Source organism: Cololabis saira, chromosome 8 (genome assembly GCF_033807715.1).
Source record: "Cololabis saira isolate AMF1-May2022 chromosome 8, fColSai1.1, whole genome shotgun sequence".
Lineage (NCBI taxonomy): Eukaryota > Metazoa > Chordata > Actinopteri > Beloniformes > Belonidae > Cololabis > Cololabis saira.
The window spans coordinates 20,671,249-20,698,372 of record NC_084594.1 but is presented as its reverse complement, the minus strand read 5'-3'; the positions used below and the strand labels follow the sequence as shown (position 1 = coordinate 20,698,372).

Here is a 27,124-nt window from a genome sequence, read left to right as displayed (position 1 = left end):
GAAAGATGTTTGAATTTTCTTGTTTCACCACTGGTAAAGTCCACAAAATCTCCTAGGAGGTATGTTAAATATTTTGTTTAGGAATGTCCACACTAATCTGTTATGGGGTTTTGTCACATACGAACATGAAAATCAGTCCCTCCAAATGAATCATCAGTGAAGGTGATAAACTGTTCTTCAATCAATTAATTTGTTAAAAGGATATAAGATATTCAGCCTTCTCTGAACAATATCAAAGTCCAGATCGCTATGATCTATCATCATTTACTCGTGAATACAACCAAAAGTCTCCTCGAATGAGGTTCAGTCATAAGACTGAAGTTGCAGTTGCAGCCAGAGTATTTGGGTGTGTTGGTGCCTACTGCCTCACTCTGAAGTGGAAGTTAGTGCCACCGTGCAAACCCAGCCCAGTTCGGCCCAACAACTCCATGTGAAATACGACACAACTTTGGGTTCTCCTTTAAGGCATTCCTTTTCTGTCTGTGTTCATTACATTGTGTGCATGCGCATGAGCCTGCGCCATCTCTGTGAGGGCACCAGCGTGTGCATAGGGTGGGGGTCAGCCCTCCATTTTTACCAGGAGCCCTGCAGCAGCTGTCTCCTGGCATGCCACTGGGTGAGTCAGTCTTTCTACAAGGGCCAGAACTGAACTGAGGCTGCTGCGAGCGGTTTCCAGAAAGCTTGATCCCCTCTGCCTCCGAACCCGCCAGGACCTGAAGCCCCACCATGGCTGACCAGTACCAGTACAACGCCAACGAGGAAAAGATCAAGAAAGACAGCCACACCAAAGAGATCGATCTCATCAACAGAGATCCCAAACAGATCAATGAGGACGTGGTGAAGGTTTGTACAGCATTGAAAGGTTTAATGATATGTCCTGACTTTGCATGGTTAGAAAAGTGGACAATTGCATAAAATAGTTGTTGGTAACAAAGGCAGAAGACCAGGTTATTTTGCCGTCTGAAAAATCCCCAAATAGACCCAGAGCTATTTCTGTTGTCTGTGCAGAGCACAAAGTCTATTTTGGGAATGAGTTAGAGGAGGAGAAACTGATACACTCTATGTCATGTTTTTGTTTTTTAAGCCACTGTTTATCCTTTATATGTTGCCTTGTGACCATCGCAGAACATGTATTAAGGATATGACCCAATAATCGTTTAGATTCATTTTTGTTTGCAAGAAGGGGGTACATGTAAATGTGCTCAAAGATGCTCATTTATGACTTTAGCCTGTCGTTTATGAGTCCATAACTCATTTACAGGCCTGCTCCTGTCAGTTACTGAAGTCCAGGTGCTGACGAGTGATCAAACTTTATTAACTTTAATCACAACTATACAGCCATGGAGTTAGACATTTTTTTTAATTAGCATTTATATTGAAATATATGTAAAAGTATTTTCTGGAAGGATTTCAATTCTACTTCTTTTTCTACAAAAAGTACATAGGATCATTAGTATCTATTCATAAAAGTGTCTAATCTTGAAAGATAAAGTTTACAAGCTGCGGGCGACTGCGGGCTGTTTTCTAACTTACATTGATTTTTTTGTGTTCTGCAGAATGTTACTTAAACAATCCCCCGAGTCTGACAAAGGGTTCATACAGTTCAGAAGAATATAAATCAGCTTTCATATCCATCCATTCATTCATTCAGGGGAGGATCTCAGTCTGCTCTCTGGATATATGCTTGTTACGGCTCGCACGCAGTTGGTCTAATGGTCTGGAAGCAGAGAGAAGCTTTTAAAAGCATACTGCATCTGCCTGCTGATGTATGATTACTGACAAGTTGATTACCATTTCATTGCTGAGTGTCAACTGAGGGTGCTATGGCCAACTTTTCCAAAACAGAGAAAAAAAAAACCTTCTTGGTTGCACATTATGAAAATCAAAAAAATTGCGTATGACCAATGCAGAGGCACTCTCATGAAATTTACATCAGGCTTACTTTGATTTGAGAAAAAGGTGCTGGAGTAGGGCTTTTTGACTGATCTGGATTATGTGCTTAATGCCACTTCACAGCTTTGTCTGTTTGATTGTTCGCTAAGTGTGCAGATAATTTATTTCTCTGCATAAATTTGACCCTAACACTCAACAGTTTTCAAAAGTATAAACTTGACACTTAACACATCTATAGGTGCATATTATTTGTAGTCATCAGGGGGCTGATGGTGGGAGAGGATAAAAGCTCTGTGCCCACAGGGATCTGAAGTAATCAATGTCTCTTTATCATGTCTTATTAGGTGGAGTTTGAGGATGTCATTGCAGAGCCTGACGGTACACACAGCCTAGATGGAGTGTGGAAGCTCAGCTACACCACCTTCACTGTGTCCAAATATTGGTGCTACCGCATCCTGTCGGCTGTCTTCGGTATCCCCGTCGCCCTGCTTTGGGGCTTCTTATTTGCCTGCATCTCCTTCTGCCACATCTGGGCTGTGGTCCCCTGCATCAAGAGCTGTCTGATTGAGTCGCAGTGTATCAGCCGCATTTACTCTCTCTGCATTCAGACCTTCTGTGATCCCTTCTTCGAAGCCCTGGGCAAGATTTTCGGCAGCGTGCGCGTGGCACTGCGCAAGGAAGTCTAAGAACTCACCCAGCAGAGTTGAAATATGAACGGATGAAGTATGGTACGCTTTTATACACCAGAAAAAATCAATTCTAGCATCTTGCCTTGGTCCTGAAACCCCCCTCCCCCTCCTCCCACAGTTACATGCTGCTCCCCACCCACAGACTCAGAGATCTGAGGCCTGACATGCCCACTGTGCATTTTGCTACCAGAAGCCCTGTGACAGCTGCAGCGGGGAGCTTGGTTCTCTGACAGCTCTGGCACTTCTAGGTGCTCCTTACTGAGGAAGTAAAGGGCCACTGTTCACGAGGATATTCTGACTTTCTACATGTATTTATGTCACAAATATCTCAAACATAGGCTTCATATTTTCCAAAAACGAAAATAAGTCCCTAACAGTGCTGTGTGTAAGCAGCGTATTTGGCTATTTTCAAAGTTTTTGTATCGTCTGATATTGATTTATTTTATCTTGTACAATAAACCTTAAGAAAATGAAAAGAAGTGAAAAAACATCATTGTTACGCACCGTCAGATTTTCTTCTTATGTGCTCCATATCATGTTCTGACATATTTTTCTCCTAATTTGTAATGACACAGGGGAAACTATCAAACATCTGGAAGGGCAGAGACAGTCATAAATACTTAATTAATTAAAGTGTGATGAGTGTTAATAAACTAACGTGTATATTTGCTTTTTTTCAGTCGGGTATGTTTAAGAAAGAATTCCCCCAACTAGTAATAGAATAGGATTTTTTTTGTATTGACAAGTAAAAGTCCAGTACCTTTGATAATACTGATTAGCTGCTGTGTGAAAAGTGTAGTTATGCATGTACAGTACAGACCAAAAGTTTGGACACACCTTCTCATTCAAACAAATGGCGAAGTGTGTCTAAACTTTTGGTCTTTACTGTAATAAACAAACACACCCTGTTGTGAAAGTTGAGATGAGTGTATTACTTCACTGGTGTAAGTTTAATTGATAGTTTATCATGAGCATTCATTTTGAGCTTTCTCAGCATCTTCAGAAAACATTTATACCAAATGTCTGATTCAGTATTGTTTTATTTTTATTTTTTTTAAACCGAGTCACCCGACAGCACTGACCGGTGAACTGCACTAGAGGATGCTGTTGTGTCTCTTGCATGTGTTTCTTTGTTGTGTCTGACTCTTTCTTCTTGACTCAGTGACAACACACCCATCTTTTCATTTGTTCATAACCTTGTTAAGTATCACATACTGGTATTTATAATAAAGGATCTTCCCGGTTGGATTTGTTTGAGGAAGAATAACAATTCAGTCGAGAACTAAAAGACAGTGAAGAAATTTGAAAGCGTTTGCCATAACTGAATACAGAACAGACTGTCCAAAAATACACATATCAGGGTTTTATTTCATTTCTTTTTCCCCCAAGCAATTGATTTTACAAAATACAAAACTTTAAACACTTCAACATAGTTTGCTTTCAGATGACTTCTTCCAAGGTGTCAGTACATCACTAGCGTTTTAAGGATAAAATATTCAAATCTTCATCAAACATCCAGCCTAACTCTCTAAACACACTAAAATTAAGATCACTGTTGCCCACAAAGAAGGAGAACAATAAATAAACTCTTAATATTTCCTCTGATTTTGAGAGCACAACTTATAGTATCGAAGCCCCTTTTTGACTATAATAAAAGGTTAATGAAGATTCTGAAGTGCTGGGGCAACATTTCTACTGTACATACTGTATCATTAGAATGTGACACTTAAAGATGATCAATAAAATAAAAAAAATATGCATCCTCTGTACAAAAGTCAGCATCAGAACTTTGCAAATGATCAACAAAATAGGTCTGAAGTCAGTTATACAGATCAATTTTACAACAGTTTGGCAGCAATGAGCAAAAGCGTGTTCTGAAGGGATGAAAAAAAGTAGAATTTCATTTTAAAATTGCTTCTCAACGACTTTGTTGTTCTACACTTTCTTCACAGTCCATCAGCCTTAACATCAGTGAAAATCAATGAACCTCTTCAGGCCACTGCCTTCAAGGTGGCCCACAAGGGAGACTGGAGGCTTTAAGCAGGGAGAATGACTAAATGCTCCCATCAAGAAATGAAAGCCCATGCGTGAAGCTTTTATAAGCTGCAACATCTGTCAAACAGGTTAAATGGAAATGTTGTTCCCAATCTTTAGAGACTGATTAATCTGTATGGGGTTTAGGCTTCTTTTAATGCTGCTGTCTAGAATAAGATACAACTGGCAAGTTGACTAAAGATCAAAATCAATAGACAGATGATAGTATCATCTACAATAACTGACTGTTTTGCCTCTATGAATTGTGTAGCTATCATCCGTTAAACCTTAGTGTTTGTAGTTTGTGATGAAATCAGAAGTCAGAATGAAGTAAAAAAGTGAATATAGATATTTGTCCAACAAGAAAGTCTCATTTCTCCTGCTAATGAGGCAAACGGAGCTGCAAGGGTTTTCATTCTTTATTTGTTCTGAACCATTTATAATTGACTTTAGTTTTTTACTAGTGACAGTCATGATTTCGCACATATAATAAAATCTGAGGAAACAGTTTACATTTGTGTTATCAAGTAACGATATGAACAACAGGGTACAAAGTATTTATAACAGAAGAACAGTTCTGTCGTAACACAGACAAATAGAATCCATACGCTATGGTGAGGACAAAAAGGGATCAATAATGCAGTTGAAAGTTCTTTAAACTTCTTAGATATTCTATTTTAATGGATTTTTGTTGCACACTAAACATAATACAATCTAAAAACAATCACACAAAGACAGGATAATTTTATTTGCTGAAGTTAGTCCGTGAATATCTTATATTTTACCTGCAAACTGTGGCTGAAATCAAAGCACCATGACCTCTCGTTTTCCTTGTCCGGGGCTTTGAAGGTATTTGAAGAAATTGGACGGCTAGAAAATGTGACTGAAAGGCCCTGTCCCAATACTCCCCCTACCCCTACTGTTCATCCCTACCCCTACATTTTGCGCGTTCCCGTGAGGGTAGTGGTGTCCCAATTCCTCTTTTCACCTATGGGTAGTGGAGAAAACGAGTGTAGTGGCTATGAATTTGTCCCTACGGATGGAGGGATTTCGGATGTGCACTAGCTGAACTAGGGCCAGATAAATTTCCCAGAATGCTTTTCGTCGTCATTTGCGGACTGAATCAAAAAAGAAAAACATGGCGGACATTTCTTAATTTTTAGTGAATAAAATCAATATTGCGAGTTAGTTTCTGCATAAAAATGCGTTTTGATTACATTTCTAGTGAGAAATATATATTTTACTTTCATAATATTCACTCAGTGAATGTACATAATCACTCGTTTGCCCGTTGTTGCGAAGTCTTTTTCAAACCTCGCCAGAATAAAGGCTGATTTATGGTTCCGCGTTACACCAACGCAGAGCCTACGGCGTAGGTTACGCGGCGACACGCTCCGTACGCCGTACCCTACGCCGTACCCTACGCCGTAGGCTCTGCGTCGATTTAACGCGGAACCATAAATCAGCTCCCGAGCCGGCAGGCAGGCAGAAATCCCAAAATTTTCTGAGCAAATTTCTTAACAGGCGTAGCTACAACTGTTAGATTTCATCTATTAAACCAACATTTATCTTCCTAAATGATTTATTTCAGCCAGCTGTAATTCTCCACAGAGCTGCAGGTTTCTCCCGGGACGACGGCGCAGGTTGACCTGGCGATCACGTCTGTACGTGAACTGCTGCTGCTGCTGCTGCTGCTGCTGCTGCTGCTGCTGCTGCTGCTGCTGCTGCGCCCCGGACCGGCTGCTCTTATCATCGCCGAAAACATCAGATGAAATTTCTTAACAGGCGTTATTTGGATAAACTGAGCCCAGGTTGGGGATCTTAACGGTTACTTTTACGCCTGAAAAAATATTAAAACTTAAAGTGGCATATTAACAGCGCTACAGCTGAAATTAAAACAGCTTTTGGCTCTCAGCTTCCTGATTTTAGGGGTGGTGCTGAAAGTAGGGGTAGGGGGAGTATTGGGACAGGGCCCTGGGAAGATTTCAAGTGCCCTAAAATCTGTGGCTTCTTTTTTAGGGGTAGTGGTAGTGAGGGAGGGCTAGTGGTAGAAAGTAGGGGGTGTATTGGGATTGGCCCAAAATGTGAAAATGTGTGGGGAGATTGGGGGGGAGGTGTTGGTTGGGGGGTACTTATGTGGCAGAAGTCTGTGTGATGCTCCTCTGACTGCTAGTGCTCTTAATGGCAAACGTCGAGGAGTTGCTCTTGTGACTGGAGTCGAAGTCACGTTCGCAGCGGCACTGGGACGACTTGAGGTAGCCTGTGGAGCAGCACAGAAAGTTCTGCCTCAGGTCGTGAAAGAGATGCCCGGCAAAACACATGTAGATCCAGGGGTTACAGCAGCTGTTGAGGCTCGCCAGCAACATGGAGATAATGAAGGGCATGGCTGCATGTGGGGAGAGACGGAGAAAGGTAATTGTGGTGAGAGAACTCACATGAAAGATTCATTCACTGACTCTACCGGTTTATTTTTCTGAGATTCTTCTCCTAGACAGTGTTGCTTGTACTGGCAAAGAGAAAAAAAAAACTATTTTTTATGAAGATGTGGAGTTGGTAGCTTGATCCTACCCTAAACACTCTAACCCTAGACACATTTTCTGTCAATGAACCTTCTTCAAAGCAGATTGAGGTTAGCCAAACTCTACCCATTGATCTCTCTGATGGGCTCAAACAACTTTATTTCAACAAACTCTTTTTGAGGGCTGCTGAAATTCTCAGCTGCTTTTAGTCAAGGTTGAAAACCTTTTTATTTATTGCTGCATATCAGTAATATCCAACAATTTTGTAACCAACTTTGTAACCTTTATTTCTTGCATATCATTTGTTTTATTTGTTTGAACTTATGTCTGTCCATCTTTAATTTAGCTTTAAAACTATTTTACTTTTTTAATGCATGTTTTTAAAAGGTTTTATGTAAAGTCATTGGAATCATCTTGGACATGAAATGTGTTACACAAATAAACTTGCCTTGCCTTTTAAATGATGTGACAATACTGTGGCGATGCAGTGATTCTTCTGCTTTGATTTGAAATTTATCACCAACCAAAACATTCATTGGAACAACTTCATTCACGGTTTTACACCTGTAGCACATCTGCTACCATGATCCCAAGCTTGTTTATACTGTAATTTACCCGCCTCAATCCTCCACATGGTCAGGGGGATGCTGGAGCTTATCCCATCCTTCTGGTCATATTTATCAAAATCTATTTTTAAGAACCGAAGCAACATTTTAAATGAAATTAATACAACAAAAACCACCTGTTATGGTTTTATTACATGTTTTGTTACAGTTAACTCCAAGCTTGATCCTGCCTACAGCCTTCACCCTAATCCCTCTCATACTTTCCTACAAACAAACAGATGTAGTGGTTCTGTACAAGACTTGAAAACAGACCCACTGAGCATATTTGTTTTAGCCTAGTGGAATTACAAACTAAATTTTATTTGTGCCCTTAAAACTTTCATGACCAAATATTTGCTACATCTATTGCATTTGCATGAGTCAAAGCGGTGCTCTGTTTAGAACGCTGTAGCAAATCATTTCAAGTCAACTCTATGTGTGATGAAAACAATGTAACCATACTGTTAAAATAATACATACAAATAAATGAGTTTTATCTGCTGAAAAGCCCAGGGGTGTTTAGATTGAAAGAACACAATTCATAGCCATGCAATCATGTTGTTTCATTTTATCTGTTTTCCTGCCAATGTAAAATAATGTCAGATCTTGCATGTTTAGTCATATAACCTTGATTATAAAAGGATTAAACAGATGTGGTGAGCAGCTTTAGGAAGTAAAATGATCCTCTTTGTCAAGTTCTCCAAGGAAGGAGGCAATTTCAGACAAAGAAGGAAGAAGAAGAAGGAAGTGAATCCGGCAAACGCCTACTTTCATTGTTAAAATCAGATAAATGACAATGTTTTTTTGCACACCACTGTGGTTGGTTATCGAAGAGGCATGGTGGATGACATTTACACTTCACCGTCCATCTGACATTTGTCAAATTAGTTTTGGATCATGTTATTGGTTTGTATCCTGCATTTAACCTCTTTTTAGTAATTACTAATCTTTTTCTCCATCTCTTTGTGATTATTGGACTCTCATAGAGATGTAGTTAAAGCAGCAGTGTGTTATCTGTGCGCGGGCATATAACTCACATATATTGTTAAGAGCACCTATCATTTTAGGGTCAGATTATGAGACTGGAACAATAGTCCGAGAAAGAGCAAGCAAATCAGACTTTATTATCTAATTGTGAGCTACTGCCTCTGCAATGAAGACAGAAAGTGTAAAAGACAAACTGGTTATCAGCAATTTATTATGAAATACAAGAGCACAGCATGGACTTCATGTTATCAATCAACTATCTCAAAAAGCCTTTCAATTAGTTTGTAATGTGTTTCACAAAGAGAAAGATAATGATACATTACACAGTAAATGGAGAGACAAATTAATCATGCCCTAGGTATGTAAGGCAAAATAGTTCTCAGTAATTCATTTAATGAAATAAACTCATTTGACTTTCAGTTTAGGGGATTATTTATAGCTTTAATTGTTTTTGACTTTGCTGATTCCTTGTAAAGACCACACACAACTGACCTCCTGAAAATAAAACACTTGGACCGGAACGCCCTTAATACAAATCAATACGAGTGAGTCAGCTTCCAAGGGCAACAGACACAGCAGGGAGAGGTTCACACATTTTTCCAGGACTGTGTGTGGGACTCTGAGTCAAGGTTTACCCTTTTGGTCTGCTACATAATTAGACTGAAATAATCTGTCTGGCTGATAGAATGTGAAATCACGGTTGCCACTGACGGCCCTTTAACAAAAAGATGGAGTGAAAGGAGCATTTTGCTGTCATCTGACATTTTCAGAGATTGCTCAGATGAGCTAATCAGCTGCTTAAAAGGCTTACCCTTCTCCGTGGGGTGGGGCCGGCTCTGGGCTCCATCACACTGCCACAGTGCAATAAAGCACACATCTCATTTGTTAGAGAAATTGTGCAGTTACATTCTTGGCTTGTTCATTTAAAAATTATACCATTGGCTTAATTAAGACTTCATACATTCAAGGCATTGGAACACTTTGTTTTTATCAGAGATGTTTTGTCTGTTGATGAGACTGTAATGTCTTAACTGTCTGAATTGAAAATGAAGATGTAGCAGGCATAATCTAATCATCTTATACAAGAAAGCAAAACTGCAATGGTGCAGTGCTTTGAAACAACAGCAAAAGAACTAAGGGAGACAGTCAAGGTAGATATGAAATAATGTCCAAAATGTGTAAAATATTTTACAGTTTTATCACCAACCATTACAGTGGAGTTGTTATGTCTAGAAACGATGGGTAGCTCGATTCATAAATCACACTGTCTGTTGGTTTTTCTCAATAGGAAGTGGTACTACTACAGAATAACAATCCTGGTGCGTTTGGTTGCTCTGTTTTTTAACCTGTGCATCCCCAGCGTCCAGTTTTGAACTCTAGAAGGATATATTAAAATCATGATTCACGTAGTGTTAATAAAGTTAAAATCCTACATCTGAAAGGTTTTTTAATGCTCTTCTGATGTACTGTACCTTTAAAAGAGCATTAGGCTTATCACTTTGCACATTTTGCATCATTGCATCACCTTCATCATGTGTAATGCGAAGGACTGCTTTGTTCCAACATACCCACATTACTTTAAAGTAAAAGTGATTAAAATATTTCTGAATTTGTACTAAACTTTGTTTTAAAAAGCCTCCAGGTTCTGGTTTTAAGATGAATACATATTTTTTTTTCACTTTGCTCTTGCAGTGATTTTATTTCTTTTTGGGTCACTGATTATATATGATATATATTTTACTTCAGGTCATTCTGTTTTAATTCAGACCATGGTTGTCTGAGTTCTTTGCTCAACCTTGACATCATAATTCTGTACCTGCTGCTTGAGCTTGTAAAGTCAGATGATTGGTTATCTTATTAATTGGTTTAATCCCCTTCAAAAACTTGTAGTTTTATGAGACCAGACTGTTTGGTAAGGTATGTGTGAGTACTTGGTAATTACTTGATGCCACATCAGCCCCCCCATACTGTAAAGATAGGTGGCTGTATCTTTGCGCCATTGTCAGGTTCTACAGTGGAACCAATCTCCTTGTAACTCTTAGCAAGAAAACAAGCAGCTCTATTTGTTTTAACTTAAAGAAATCTGCAAGTTATTTGGCATCAACATTGATTCCAACTGAGTCGTTATACCCTTATTACTCTTTTACACCGCTGATCTATTAAGTTAATTAATAATAACGTTGCTTTTAAACTATTACAAACAGCAACTTACGACCACATCTTATTTTAGAACGTGTTTTATTGAAAATAAAACAGGTTCCACTCTTGGGTGAGTTTTCTTTGCTCTGGATTTGTTCTCCGTATCTTTATTTCTGCAAAAACACATGACGCTCGGCTTTGTACACAAACACTCATCATGACCCTTCCATTATACACAAACACTGGCACGTGTCGCTGTCATTTCAGCCATTTGTAACTTATGTTCACGTCCAGAAATCAATCTCCACCCTGCAATGGTGCAGCTGCATGCAGGAAATGAATTAATCAGTTTATTTCCCATTTATGGGCTGAAGCACCTCGGTGGCTCATCTCTGGACACTGTTACTTTGAATATCACCCCGAGCTGTGCCGCCAGACCCAATTACCGTTCCATCAAGCAATATGTCTATCCCTATAAGAAACGAACTCAGCTACGTGTAAAATAAGCGCTTAGTGTGTGAACACTGCGGATTTTAGACAATAGCGCAACCATTTAACCCTCGGGGCAAACGAAGAATTGACTTGGATCATTAAAAGTTGTGCTCACAAAAATATATATAAATAATGATTTACTTTCTAAACTATGACTTTTATTTTCCTTTATATCTTTCAAGGACACATGAAAATCGTCGCTTTTCACAATTCTACTTCAGCTTTGCGCGGCGTGTGATTACTTAATGTAAGGGTAAATTCAGACCAAATTTGTGTTTCAGATGCTGAAGGCACCAGGGCATGTGACCTGTCACGGCACAGCAGATCCAGACGCCGTGCGTCCTCCTGGTCGCTGTGGTTAAATGTCAGCGGTCCCCACAGGCTCACAATCATTTAATTAACGATTATCTGTCACTGTGGGTCTCCGCGGCGCAAGGAGAAGAAAGTTGGTATGCGCCGTGTTTTCCAAGAACCCAATCAATCACTTTCTAACCACACATTAGGCTTCATATGGGGAGGAATCTGACTCTTGCTTAAACATCAAACCTGTTTTCAATGTGTAGGAGCTGCCCGCCACGTCGGTGTTTCCATTGTTCGTTATTTATGGCAGCATTTACATATCTGAACAAATGGGCTATACTTCTAACAAGCAAAACACACTCAGATGTCCAATATGGATTGCTGAGTCTCCCAGACTCCAAGGCCTAAAATGCGTGATTAAGATTGGTAACAGAGCAGATTATACATCGCCAAACGCATTCTTGTTGTCTCAATTTGCTTCAACTGAACAAATGTGCGCTCTTTGTGCGTGCGGTGCACTGATGCGCAAGGCGACTTGGATGCAGGGGCGCCTCCAAAAATGTTTCATACGGGGCCAGATGGGGCCACTTAAATTCTTGGGGTGGACACCAAAACTAAAAGCCGTCATTACAGGATTGTATTATACTGTTGTAGTATAAGGGCTCAGAAATACTTAAAAAAAACGCCTACTGATATACTTGGGTTTATTAGGAAGAGTATTAGAGCAATGCAAGAGAAAAAATATTTGAGAGGGGAAGATTTTTTTTTATTGTGCACTTCGAGAAAAAAGTCGAAATGTCGAGAAAAAAGTCGAAATGTTGAGATTAATGTTCAAATATAATTTTGTGAATGAGGTTGAAATTTCGAGAATAAAGTTGAAATACATTTCATCTTTTTTCTCGAAATTCTACTTCAACATTAATATCTACATTTCGACTTTTTCCTTGACATTTTGACTTTTTTCTCGACATTTCGACTTTTTTCTCGAAGTGCATAATGAAAAAAAAATCTTCCTCCTCTAAAATATTATTTTTATTTTTCTCCTGCCTGGCCCTAATACTCTTCCGTAGGGGTGGCCAGTGAGGAGGCCAGCAAATTTGTAGGGGGGGCCGTGGCCACCCTTGGCCACCCCCTGGTGACGCCACTGCTTGGATGTGCAGTTATTAAAATATATCATTTAATTTCATATAACAGCGTTGGAAAATTGTACTAAAGGGATTTGGTTTCTTTGAGTAATTCAGAATAATCCAAATGCGTAAACTAACCGTCGGGCACAGCAGCTTATTCTGTGCGCCTTTGCGCATCTTTTTGTAAAGTTCAAAATTGAATCTGTACCTTCACGAGGTGCTGCTTGATCCCACGCAGACCACATCTGGACAGAGAAAAAAGGGGTCCAACACACGATATATGCCACAACAATCACAAAAGTCATCTTGACGGTGGTGATCTTTGCCTTGGAGATGAGCCTCACGCTGCTCACTCGGGCCAGCGTGTTGCTTTTGGACGTTTTCGGCGTCAGGCTTATGCACTGTTCCCGTTTGGTTTTCAGTTTGAAATTTTGCCATATTTTAAAGCTAATCATCCCGTAACAAATGCTCAGTATGGCCACTGGGATTATATAGATCGTGAGGCTCATCCATGTGATATAAGCCTTTGCTCCCCAGGGCTTCACGAAGTCGCCCCAGCAGTCGTACACTCCCGACCCGGCCGAGCCCACCTCCCTCAGGGAGAAGATGAAGATCTGCGGGATGCTAAAAAGCAGGCTCAACATCCAGGAAACTATAACATAAAATCTGTCTCTTCTCCTGTGCAGAGAACGGAGAGGCTGACAAATGGCCAAACACCGGTCTACGGACATCAACACCAGCATGTAAGTGGAGGCGAACATCCCGACGACCTGCAAGTATTTCACCAACCTGCACAGCGCGTCTGGTCCGTAAAATCGAAATGTGATGTCCCAGATAAGTTGAGGGAGAACTTGAAAAATCGCCACAACTAGATCGGCGATGCTCAGATGCTTCATGAAGTAATACATACGGGACTGGCTGTGTTTGGTGGTGTGGATGGCCAGCAGGACGCACAGGTTCCCGGCCAGCGCCAGGAACAGAACCAGAGCCAGCACGGCCACCTCCACCTTTGCCACCTCCTCGTTCCGCTTCAGAGGGTTTGTCTTATTCAGACTACCAGTTCCGTTCACCAGACTTGAGTTTCTCCAGGGTTCATTGAATTGCCAGATCTCACTCTCATTCAAAATACTTTCCATTGCCGCAGCCTGGTCCTGCAGATGCGTCAGGGTCGCGCAGTCACACCGCGGTTCAAGCGCCTGGGGGGCGGTGAGTGCTGGAGTCTACCTCTGAAGGTAGACAAAAGGCTCTAATAGCCTATAACCAGGCTTGTTTCATGTTTCACAGCTCATCTAAGAAGGGAATCACGGATTCTTTGACGTCACTCATTCTTTCTAAATGCAGAGTGTGTTTGAGAGAGGCAAATATTTCTGCTTCAACAGCAGAAACGCCTTGGAAAAATATGAGAGAAAAAAGTATCACGGCAATCTGCAGGAGAAAACAGTGTGGACATAAAAATTAGAAGAAAAAAAAAAGGAAAAATATGTTTCTAAAATATAGTAATACAGCTCAATGGCCACAGGTAAGACCAAAAATCAAAACAACAGCACCTCAATGAGCTGTGGTTAAGAAAAAACATGTGGGCTACGCGTGCTTTCAAAGTCAAAATCTAAATTCTACAATGGGGAATGAAAAATAAAAGCTGCCGAAAGTGAAAGCTCCTACATCCTCTATGACTGCCGAGTAGGAATGGTCAGCAACACCAGCCCCTGTTATAAGGTCCCAGGTCTGTGGAAACAACGTGGAGCGCAACTCATCCTCCCCACTAGGTGGCTGTATGCACTGGTCATCAGAAGCATCACTGTTCAGTTTTGCAGCCAGAGCATCAACTACTTCAGAGTGTGAATTTGTGTGAATCCACAAATCTGCTATAAAACAAGGATCCGGTTTTATCACCGGCCAACCTCATCAGAGAAGCTCCAAGTCAGGTCTGATTTAGTGTAGCATTGCAATGTTGTTCATTCTAAATCTGGGATTTAACAAAAAAAGGGAAAGAAAAAAGAGTGCACACATCCCAAGTGGAAGATGATATTTCATATCTTCTGAAAGGCTGGGGGCAGAGGGGATAAATTATCTGGTTTACATTCAACCGGATCACAAGAGGACCCAGACCTCTGCTTGGAAGCTACACCTGAACAGCTTTTTTTTTCTTGTTTCAATTCCTTCAAACTAAGACAACTGAGACGAAGACGAATGTTACTGCATGCTATGATTTTTAACTGATGAAGGAATGTGGCATCATTATTGCAGCCCTCCTGGAAGCTGATCTGGCTGTAAATGGATCAATGCATTTGTGGGAACAGAATAGCTGAACTGAAAGCTTTTTTTTTCTTTCTTTCAGAAAAAGCTTTAAAAGCACTAGGCAGATGTTCCTAGAAAGTCCCCTTTAGTGCTACAAGCATGTCTTTTTATTGGCCATGTCATAAGGCACCTAATGGCTCGCTCACTGCAAGCTTTTGCAAACACACAAACTGTCAAATACACCAAGAGCATAAAATAGTTCATTTGAATGATGCAAGAAAAAATATTATAGTATGTATTTCTTTATAATTAAAATTATAAACTGGTGATAATGACTAATAACTAGTATTATTAGAGGCTAATCATTGTAAAAAATATTACCATTCCTCATTTCTTTGCACATTAGGCAGTTTTTTTATTTCCACTCATGTGTTTCAGTACGTTTTTTCTGAACATGTCTGTGTGTGTGTCTGTCTGTCTGTGTGTCTGTGTGTGTGTGTCTGTCTGTCCGTCCGTCCGTCCGTCCGTCTGTCCATCTGTCGATTTTTCTATGGTTTTGAACATTATTTTGTCATCTTAAACTTGACGGATCATCTGTACCAATTATTAAAAAATGACCAAAATGTGTTTTTTGCATGCTGTTTTCTTCATGCTAGCAATACAATTTGAAAACATATTTTCCTCAAGTTAAAACAACGTATCTCTGTGTTAAAATAGTCTGATGTGACAGACAGGACTGCCTTTATTCTAGATCTGTTATTCCCTGAAAACATTTGAAATAACAAAAAAAAAAACTGTTTCATCAAGCAAGAATAGAAAACCATTTGCTTTCAGAACGACAACAATTGGTTTTCTCAGTTCCCAAACCAACAGTATGCTTTCTTTTTTTATTTGAAAAAGGAGTCATTTTGCTTGGTGTCGGTACCCTGTGCAGAGTTTCCTCCACCTCTGACCCTCTCACTGCAGCGCTGTTGACCCTGACTGAGATAAAATCAGGTATAGACAATGAATGAATAAATGAATGTTGGAATGAGTTAATGCCTACTTAAGAAATATCTCGTTTGCTCTTACAAATATAACAAAGATATGTGTTTTGAAAAAAACTGTAAGTTCATCCTCAGATCAAGCAAGGAGTAAATTAATTCAAATAATAATAATACTTTTGTTTCATTCACAGTATAAGCAGAGTTCCCCTTTCTTTGGAAAAGACTATTTTAATAGCACTTGGATCATATTGAAATTCAGATGAAGTGCGAAACAGCATGAGGTCTGTTTGAAGATCTTGCTGGCAGGTTAAAGGAAGCAGCAGAAGTCAAAGCCTTGAAGATTTGAATGCTATGGTAAGCAGAAGTATAAAAGAGAGCCTTTTCTTGCTGGAATGAGAGGAAGTTAAGACTTCCTTTTTTTCTTTTTTTTGAAAGTTTTTCCAACATGAAAACCACAAATACATTAATTTTGAGAGCAGAATTCAGAGGTCAGTGAAGGACAACTGTAGCATAAAAAAACTTTACAAGATGGATGGATTAGAAAATGCAGAAAATTGCTCTATTATCTTTTCTTTCTTCTTTTTTCAGATTTTTTTAGACACAAACATTATAATTTAGAAGCATTTGAAAGTGATTTTGACTTTGGAAAATGGCAAACTGAAGGCTGAAATTGATTTCTCCATGGCTGCAAATTGTTACCAAGAATAACACGTGAAATCCAGCAACTTCTGAGTTTGGCATAAGAATGTTTAATTGCCTTGCTCACAATTTTAGCTGCTGAACCATTTGAAATGATTCAGCATACATGCCGTGGAACTGTGCAGTGTAAAAAGAACAACAGAATTGCAGGTGAAATTGCTCTAACATAACAGCTGAAATTGTTATTAAGCAGAAAAACTACTACAATGTTGATGAGTGTTCTCCAACTGAAAGAACATTATAGATGAAGAATAAAGTCATTCAGAGCAACAAATCTTTAACCCATTCAGGCGTAAATATCTGTTTAAAAAAGCTTTCTAAAGCCTTGTGAGGGTTTGCTGAAAAACCTTATACTGTACTTTAAAACCATGCACTTCAGAAACTAGAGACATAAAATGATAAACATTATAGAGAAAACGATTTTGAATAAATGACTGTGTAACTCTTATTATTGCATTGAAATGTCATTGAAAGGCAAAAGCATATGTTGAATAAGGTCTACAGACTTATTGTATCTCAGTCTTTGAACCCTTTATAGGTCAGTCAATGAAATATTTGACATTTTTTAATGTCAACTCAGGAGGGTTTATTGGAGAATATTAGAGGATTAGAGAGAGGTTATAGATTCCCAGTTCATACACAAAGGGTGTCTATATTTGCAGCTTTTAAAATCATTATCTGTGGTGGCCTTAGCAAGTAAAGTAGGTTGTCCTGTACTGTAAGGTCGTCTAATCGATCTCCAGCTCCACCATGTGTAAATATGTCTAGGAAGGACTGAACCCCGTTTTGTCTCCTGTATGTTTTTAACAGGGCATAGAAACACAGTGCTACTATGTATCTGGTGTATATGTCATGTATAAGTGTGCTTAATGAGTGTTTTTGGAAAAGAGAAGCTTTGTAGAACGTAAACAAGGTTGGCATAAAAGGATAAACCGTTAATTTAACTGTTATTGTCTGGAAAAGTGACCACAACATATCCTAAACATTCATAGTGCCATCAGGCTCTAGAAAATACAAGACTTTCACGTGAAGCCAGTATGTTTGCATTGTCTATAAAAGCAGGAAACATTTACCAAACTAATGCAATAACAGATTACTAAATCAGAACACTTAAAGACACAAAAATAATAACAATAATAATAAAAAATGCAGATCCAAACATTTAATCATTCAGCCGTTTACAGTGGAAATGAATGTATTTGTTAATTTCACTTGACATAAATTGAATAAAAAATTTGGAAAAAAAATGACACAGTATAAAGGTTTTTTTTAATATTCTCCTTCTCATTTAGAGATTATTTCACTAAAAAGTCTGACCAGCCATTTATTTATTTTTTCCTCTTCTGTATAAAGAATTAGCCCGGTTGCTCTGGATTTTAGTTTAATTTTCTGGGCGCAGTGCCAATGGAAGCATAAGTGCCTCTGGACACCACTGGATAGGTATACAACCAATCAGGGAGTAAAGAAATGCATGTGAGATGGGCAGAATGATAAGTACAGAACTTCTAACAGCAAAAGAAATCCAAAATGGCATGAGGTGCAGTACAAAAAAAACAGTCTCACACCTCTTTCCAAGTGGAAAGGGTGTGTATTGCACAATGCACAACCCGGTCCCATTGCGATTTTGATGTTCGGTGGAGACGGCTGTGAATGGGAGAGGAACCAGATCCATTTCATTAAAAAAAGATTTTTTAAGACATTAAAGGGTAAAGTCTTGGTGGGATATGTACTGAGTACCCTATAACGGGTTAAGCCTTTAAAACAATAAAAAACATGAATAAACTATATTACACTCTAATGAATTAAAACAATAAAAAAGTACTGAAAGCAAGCATCAAAAAAAGGGTTCATAATTTGTGTAAGTCCCTGCGTAACAACATTTTTAGTCAATACATTTGGTTGATAAACAGTGAAGAGTAAAGATAGCAGTGCTTATATTTCATTTCCAATATGATGAAAGCATAATGTTTCAAAATGTAGGAATATGAATGATGCCAGTGCATAAATCCAACGCCAGCGACAATTATGAAGGTGCATTACTGGTAATGGCATGAGTAGTTTGCACATGTGTGAAGTCACAATTAATGCTTTGAGACATAGATTTCAGAGCAGTCCTCATCCAGGGGACATCCTTTTAAGAGAGGGAGGGCATGTGTGTTTCAGTTTGATGGTGCCAAATCACAGCGACATGGCTCAGTAATCAAGAGGCTTTGGTGTTGGCTTGCCTACAGACCCATAGCCAATCACAGAAAATGTTTGAAGCATTATAAAATGAAGAGGACCACACTGAACCAGCTGAACCATAACAGTTCTGGGCAAAAACTGGTCTCCTTCTTTCAATTCCAAGTCTTTCTTGTGCAAAAACATAAATGATATGAAGTAGTGGCTGTAGTGAGCATTAAGTCAAATTAAATGTGAATCTCAGGAAAAAAAACTGCAGAAAAATTAAGGCAAAATTAGAAAGAAAAAAAATCATGCAGGCTATAGCCTATTGGTCACGTTTTCACTGTTTTCATGGTGGGTAAGATACACCCATGCACTGCTAATCATCAACACTTGGTGAAGTGATCTTCACTTCACAGGTCTGTAGACAAATATTTAGGCAGAATTGTGTCCGAGAGCCTGGTATGTAAACACAATGCTGAGGGGGAGAGACATAAGCTATGGCCTTAGAGAAGCAACTGATTCTTCAAATCAACTTGGAAAGGGTTTTAAAACCGTCTACAAAAGATTTGGAGTTCAAAGATCAGTCAGAGCGGGATTCTTCACAAGATGAATGTTTTTAGAAGAGTTACCAGTTTTCGTTAGGGTAAATGTCCAGCAATTTTACAGCAAGGTCAGACCTTGCAATCCTCAGAGAAATACAGCCCCCCCCCCCCAAAACAACACAAAAACAAAACAACAACATCAACAAAAACCAAGAGTTACATTTCACATCATATACATCGTACAAAGCATGTCAAACGTCCAGGTCCATGGAAGTAAAAGAAAAAAGAAAAACAGAAAACTAAAGAAGTACAGTTTATTTAGAAGGATTTCCGGGAAAAAGCCTCTTTTGTCTAATAGAACAAAGCAGCATTACCAAGGTTCACAAGACAGCATCCAAACATACCCCAGGACTTCTGGGACATTCTTCAATGGAGAGATAAGACACAATTGGAGATGTTTGGCCTTAAAAAAAATAAAGGTTTTGAAATGGCCTTGTCAAAAGACCTCAGCATAATTGAAATGCTGTGGCAGAAAGTTTAGACAGCTGCGTTTAACTGAGTGTCCAAAACCTCAATGAACTAATACAGGCTTGCCAGAATTCCTCCAGAAAAAATGTGTGCTACTAATAAGTTATACAAGAAAGATCTGCTTTAAGTTATTGCTGACAGGTCAGATTCACACCTAGACCCACCGAGCAAATGTCATTTTTTCTAGAAGTACGACTAGATTTCTCTACAAGCTCGGGCTAATTAATGTATGTTTTCTTTTTCTTCTTTTCAATTAGGCTTTATTTTTATTACTAAAAAAAAGGAAACTGTGTTCCTTGGCTCCAAAGCATTTATTTTAATATTTAGTAAAGAGGGTTCTTATACACAGACATACAGCACTTTACTAAACATGTCCCTGTCCCAACGTTGATGAAATGTGTGTATATCATAAGTTAGAATTAGCAAGTTCTTAAAAAAAAACAGTAGCCTATCTGATGTATTGTCCTGTTTTCAATTAAACTTGAGCTTTGATACACTGGCAAATAATTTCATTGTGCTTTTCATTGTTATATTGGATATACACTTCACATTGTGTGGTTTGAAGTTTTCACATGAGAAGGATTGCAATTGCACATTGCAAGGATCAGAGAAATCCATATCTCAGCTCTTGCAGTGAGCATAAATGTGTAAGCAAGAAAGATAGGTACAGATAGGTAAAGAATTGATTGCTGGATTTTTGTGTTATTAAGGCTGCTGCAGAAAATACTGTACAGGATTTATTTACTGCCTGGCCCAGTTCAATCTGATGAAGGAAAAGCAGAAAACACTCCAACCAGGGCTTCCCTCTGTTGTAGGGGTGGGGCTTGCTAGCGAGGGGCTTCCTCCTTTACCTCTTCTGGTCCCCCGTGGGGGCTGCTGGTTGTCTCAGTCCGGTTTCTTCCTCTTCTATTTCGGGTCTCTCGGGTGGCGTGGTTGTCCCCCCCCTTCCACTCTTGGTGCAGTTCAGGTAAACCCTTGTTTTCACCTTGTTTTCACCTTGTTCTCACCTTGCACACACACATATACACAGACATACACACCTGCTCATTCACTCACAGGCTCAAACCACAGTTTTGGGGACAAATAATTGCAGTGGTCTTGCTTCAGTTTTAGAGACCTGGGATGTTTTGTCTCTGCCTGTTTCAGTTTTTTTTTCACGTGTTTTTCTCTCTCTTTCAGATTCCAAATGTTTGTGTGCTTGTTATGTTTTCTCATCTTTCAGATTTGCAGCAGATGTTTTACCACCATACAATTCATACAATGATGAGAAAACTGACTCTATGGGCTTGTTGCCTGTTGTTGCTGGTACCTCTGAGTTAAAAAAATACAACAAAACACATTAAAAATCACTCCATATGAAACCAGAGACAGGAATGTGAGACCATATTCATCGTCTGAGCTGGATATCATGTCATCCAGACTTTTAATGTATGTCACCTCTGGTCTCTATCCACGTGTCTTTTCTACCTTAACTGTCAGTACATATTTTTAAATACATGTGACAGCCCCCTCCAGTCCACTAGGTATCTCTGTTATGTTCTTTTTTTCAGGTTACCAAACAACCACCATACAGTCATTTACATACACCATGTGACGCTACACAAGCAGCAAATGCATTATCAAACAACACATCTATCACTGTCTTCCGTCTTTGTCTCTACTTCTGTGATTCACTGTTTGTGATGTTAGTCCTGTGTGACGGAATCAGTCTCAGGTCCCAGTGAAGTTTGTTAGAACAGATTGTCAAGAGGACTGTTGAAGGACACATTCACCCTCACTCTCACATATGCACATTTACGGTACATCTGCTGCAAGATCAAATTGCACATAAAAATGTTTTATTTTTTCTAATCATGGCACTAACCCAACTTATATATGCAGACAGTTGTAAGAATGAAGAGAAAAAGAAAGAAAAAAATGCAACACCAGGCTGCTAAACAAGCAGTTAAGGGTGCGTTTACTTTCCTCCCACATCCCTACACTGCTTCAGCATTTTATCATTATTATTAATAATAATAGTAGTAGTATCATTATCTGTAAAACCTTTGAATTGAAATAGGGTTGTTTGACTTCACATATTAAAATACAAAGGATATGATGAAGAACTGATTGTACGGGCACTCTAACATTTACGTGACCCATCCTAGTTAGAGGGTTTTAAGGTGAGTGACGTTTAGTGAAACAATGCTTGTTTGTCCAATAACACAGCTGATAGAGAGCTGGGACAGCCGCTGTCAAATTAAAATGAGGTATTACATTTAATAATGGATGTAGATGTTGAATCTATAAATAATAGGCAAGCTATTGTCTTCTGCACTGATAAGTCTGCTGGTGATCACATCCACCATTATTAAAGTACATTAGTTTGTTCTCCACTTCTTCTTCTTCCTGCCACTGATGGCTATGCAGTGTGTGCATCCCTTCTTCATGACTGATTCCAGTTGCTCAGCAGTTCTCTGTTGTTCCCACATGTATCGGGCTTTGAGCTGACAGATCTAATTAGAGACAAAGTTGAAGACCAAGAACTTAACAAAATAAGATGCCAGAAATCTGCACACTAATGCTTTTGGTCCTTGCTTATGTAACCTAATGACTTGGCACATAACATTCTTATCCTTCTGTCTTCCTCTGGATTATCTTATGTCATGAGGAGTACGTAAAATCAGATCAAAGTACACTAAGAAGTACTTGGTTGAAGCTAGTTGAAATGACAACATCGGAGATACTTGTGTAATCTCATGCTTTGGCTACAATATTTTACAGTAATCCATGAGTTATGTAGTCTTGTTAACATTGTGCTGTAGAAAAAATATAAATACAGTGCCTTGCGAAAGTATTTGGCCCCCTTGAACTTTGTGACCTTTTGCCACATTTCAGGCTTCAAACATAAAGATATAAAACTGCAATTTTTTGTGAAGAATCAACAACAAGTGGGGCACAATTATGAAGTGGAACGAAATGTATTGGATATTTCAAACTTTAAAGGAGCTGTATGTAAGAGCAATAATAAAACAAATCATAAAATGACCCGGATATGTCAACAGACATTTAAAAATCATGTTCATTTCAAATACTTATGTCACTGACAACAGCACTCAAGCCAGGATATTCCAGTTTAAAAAGAGGAGTTGCAGCCCTCAACTGATGTTTATGTTGTCATTTTTTGTTTTGGCCTGAAGCTCCACCCTCCACCTATCTCCCAATCACCAAGTCAGTATTGTTTCGGCATCCGGGTTGCCAGCTCGGCTCTAATTATCGCAGCCATGGCAGCCTACGTTCCTGCTGCATTCTGCAGCCTACCTGGCAACCTCTGGTCGGGGGGAGGAGGGGGAGGGTACACGCCGCTCAACAATATTTTGAAAGTGACTGCAGTACCAGTTTTGGACATTTCTTACAGACGGCTCCTTTAACAAATAAAAAACTGAAAAATTGGGCGTGCAAAATTATTCAGCCCCCTTAAGTTAATACTTTGTTGCGCCACCTTTTGCTGCGATTACGGTTGTAAGTCGCTTGGGGTTTGTCTCTATCAGTTTTGCACATCGAGAGACTGACATTTTTTCCCATTCCTCCTTGCAAAACAGCTCGAGTTCAGTGAGGTTGGATGGAGAGCGTTTGTGAACAGCAGTTTTCAGTTTTTTCCAAAAATTCTCGATTGGATTCAGGTCTGGACTTTGACTTGGCCATTCTAACACCTGGATATGTTTTTTTGTGAACCATTCCATTGTAGATTTTGCTTTATGTTTTGGATCATTGTCTTGTTGGAAGACAAATCTCCGTCCCAGTCTCAGGTCTTTTGCAGACTCCATCAGTTTTTCTTCCAGAGTGGTCCTGTATTTGGCTCCATCCATCTTCCCATCAATTTTAACCATCTTCCCTGTCCCTGCTGAAGAAAAGCAGGCCCAAACCATGATGCTGCCACCACCATGTTTGACAGTAGGGATGGTGTGTTGAGGGTGATGAGCTGTGTTGCTTTTACGCCAAACATAAGGTCTTGCAAAAGGTTTGATTTTGGTCTCATCTGACCAGAGCACCTTCTTCCACATGTTTGGTGTGTCTCCCAGGTGGCTTGTGGCAAACTTTAAACGACACTTTATATGGATATCTTTAAGAAATGGCTTTCTTCTTGCCACTCTCCCATAAAGGCCAGAATTGTGCAGTATACGACTGATTGTTGTCGTATGGACAGAGTCTCCCACCTCAGCTGTAGGTGACCTCTGACCTCTGCAGTTCATCCAGAGTGATCATGGGCCTCATGGGACTATCACAGTGCAGGTGCATTTATACGGAGACGTGATTACACACTGGTGGATTCCATTTATCATCATTAGTCATTTAGGTCAACACTGGATCATTCAGAGATCCTCACTGAACTTCTGGACAGAGTTTGCTGCACTGAAAGTAAAGGGGCTGAATCATTTTGCATGCCCACGTTTTCAGTTTTTTATTTGTTAAAAAAGTTCTAAATATCCAATACATTTCGTATTCGTGCAGTTTTATATCTTTATGTTTGAAGCCTGAAATGTGGCAAAAGGTCACAAAGTTCAAGGGGGACAAATACTTTCGCAAGGCACTGTATCTGATGCAGAGGTGGCACTTTGTAAAAATCAACAATAAAGCATTCTCTTGAACTACTGTGAAACTGGACTTGTTTCAGAAGGCAAATATTAGCTCTTCTGTTCAATTCTGAGCTGCTGTTAGACTCGCTCGTTGTCCGTCCTAAATGATTCTCCAGTCTCAGAGCACACTGACTGCTCCTGCAGGCAGGAGACTAACTACTTATGTGTACTTTACTCAACCCCCTCAACACATTTGTGTTTTAAGTCTAAAAGTTGCTCTGTGTGTGCCTGAAGTCAAGGGATAATTTGTGACATTAGCATCCCTTTGTAGTCCGGTCAGTCTGTGTCTCAGTGCTCAACTTGTGCTTATTTGTGTTTGCTGAGCATCCATTTGTAGTTTCTATTCTTTTTATTTTATTTTACATGTCTTTGAGATGTGTTCATATGTATTTGTAATTGTTGTGCATTGTCTGTTTTTGTATGCAAGTGGTATTTTTCATCTGTGATTTTTTTTTTTTAATCAAGTTGGCTACACTTGTTCAGATTTGTGCATCTTTGTGTTAAGTGTTTGATGTTTGTGATCCATCTGAACTCCAGTTTTGTCTTTAGAGTGTACATATTTTGTGCATTTGTGCTTTGCAAAGTCATTTTGTATTATTTTAGGTGGAATATCTCCTGTGGAGTGGTAGACATTGGAGTTTTATCTGCAGCAGCACCAGAGCCAATGACTCAAAGAAACCGAACAAACTGATGAAGAAGGTGGGGTCTGTTTTGCAGACCGGAGTCCCTGAAGCTGACTGAGCAAAGAATAATGTTGCACAAGCTGCAAACACAAATAAATCTAATGGATCTGCTCTACACATCATACTGATCAAACAACAATGTTTTCTTAGAGTTGCCTTTTCAGCTCAACCACAATCAGGACCGATACAGATCAATAGTTAAGACTCTCAGTAAGCCGGAGCATTGTAATATTTTCAAAGGCTTGAATCAAGGCAAATGGTATTTTCTTGGTCGTTTAAACTGGTAGGGAGTTTCAAGTTTATAAGCTGTTGAAGTCAAAGTGCAAATCACTGATCCTTCTGTCACTCATGTGGGTCATTTGAGTCGTTTGTCCCTTGTAAATGATTTTACTGGTTTTGGACATTAATTAAAGTACAAATGCTTGTGAAACTGCCTGTGGGGGAGATTCAAAGATGCATTGAAAGTGTTGGATCAGTAAAACAATGTGTCCTCTACTTGTTTTTTTCTATGTGACATAGATGGTTTCTTTTTTGCGATCATTTTTTTATTAGGAATCTCATGGTAACAAGATGATCATAGTACTGTCATAAATGGCATAGAGAATAGAAGCATTACGGTCAGAGATTCTCTCCTCTTCCTATGCTAAAAAATATAATAAAAATAAAAATGAAAAATAAAACAAAACAAAAAAACAAAAAAAAACTAGAGCAACAATAATAAAACAGACAAAAAAACTAAACAAACAGCCAAAACAAAACAAAACAAAAGATAAACAAATCATGACTACCCCACCCCTTCCCCCTATTACCCAGGAATCCCAGTATCTCTACAAACCATCAACATTAAGATATCCAATGACACACAACAATGCTAATTTCTTCCACTATTCACGATGATATCCACAGAAAGTATATGTATCCACTAGAGAATGAACAAAGAGTGCACATAATGTATATATAATGTATATACAAAGTATTCTAAACATACAAGCAAAATTAAAAAAAAAACACCTAAAACCATACTGTAGGTAAAAGACAGTTGACAAAGGATGGTTATAATAATACACTGATTTTCTTCAATAAATTCGACCAACAAATAATATTTTGTGCTTTGGCATAATGTAAACGTGCTGTGGCAAGCTCCAGCTGTACAATATCCCGGAATGAGGAGAGCCACTCCCTCACAGACTGTGTGTGTGGTGGTTTCCATCGGCAGGCAATCATCCCTTTAGCTGCTGTAACACCAGCTAGCAGAAGACGCCTTTCATTGGTGGTGAGCTCTAAAGAGGAAGTGTCATTGAGTAACAGCAGACACTGTGAGTGAGGGATGGCTCTCGCCAAGACGTTAGACATAATGCTTGAAACATTTTCCCAAAATCTATTAACCTCCGGACACTGCCAAACCATATGAAGAAAGGTGCCAATGGTATTGTCTGAACAGAAGTTGCAATATGGATTATCTCTCAGTTTCATTTGTTGTAATCTTCGAGGTGTGAGGTATGTTCTGTGGATAAATTTATAGTGAATAATTTGATGATTAGAGTTTAGATGGATGGTTTCTTTGACTCTAAAACCCTCTGTCCTCTATCCAAAAGGTGTTCATTAATGTCCTGCAATGTATTCTGGATATGATGTTCATATTTTCTTTTCATCTCAATCTTGAAATCCAGGTGGATAACTGAAGCTTGACCTGATGAACTAGCTTTTATGTGAAATGTGTCTTCTCTGATAGTAGGGTATGGGCAGAGTATATAACATGGCTCAGTGTCTTTTTGGCTGTTTTGTCCCAAGGGTGAATCTTGTTTGTCTGAGGATGGCGGGCTGGAGGAGTTTAAAGCTGCAGTACACATTGCAGAATTTGAAGTATGCTGTCAAGAAGTC

The 27,124-nt window shown here is 39.2% G+C and overlaps 2 protein-coding genes across 3 annotated transcripts; one reads left to right on the top strand and one right to left on the bottom strand.

Annotated features, from left to right (window-relative positions):
- The first annotated feature begins 512 nt into the window (after nucleotides 1-512).
- On the top strand, nucleotides 513-3,827 carry cav3 (caveolin 3). 2 transcript variants are annotated; one of them, XM_061727111.1, is made up of 3 exons: nucleotides 513-843; nucleotides 2,238-2,621; nucleotides 2,701-3,827. In XM_061727111.1, the coding sequence occupies exons 1-2, from the start codon at nucleotides 727-729 to the stop codon at nucleotides 2,577-2,579; spliced, it is 459 nt and encodes a 152-aa protein (XP_061583095.1). In that variant the 5' UTR covers nucleotides 513-726; the 3' UTR covers nucleotides 2,580-2,621; nucleotides 2,701-3,827. The 2 variants fall into 2 exon arrangements, with proteins under 2 accessions (XP_061583095.1, XP_061583094.1); XM_061727110.1 differs by having other exon boundaries at nucleotides 515-843; nucleotides 2,238-3,827.
- Nucleotides 3,828-5,017: 1,190 nt separating this feature from the next.
- Nucleotides 5,018-14,449, bottom strand: oxtra (oxytocin receptor a). The gene is made up of 2 exons (XM_061727109.1): nucleotides 12,994-14,449; nucleotides 5,018-7,002 (listed from the first exon to the last, which is right to left on the bottom strand). The coding sequence occupies exons 1-2, from the start codon at nucleotides 13,919-13,921 to the stop codon at nucleotides 6,749-6,751; spliced, it is 1,182 nt and encodes a 393-aa protein (XP_061583093.1). The 5' UTR covers nucleotides 13,922-14,449; the 3' UTR covers nucleotides 5,018-6,748.
- Between the last annotated feature and the right edge of the window lie 12,675 nt (nucleotides 14,450-27,124).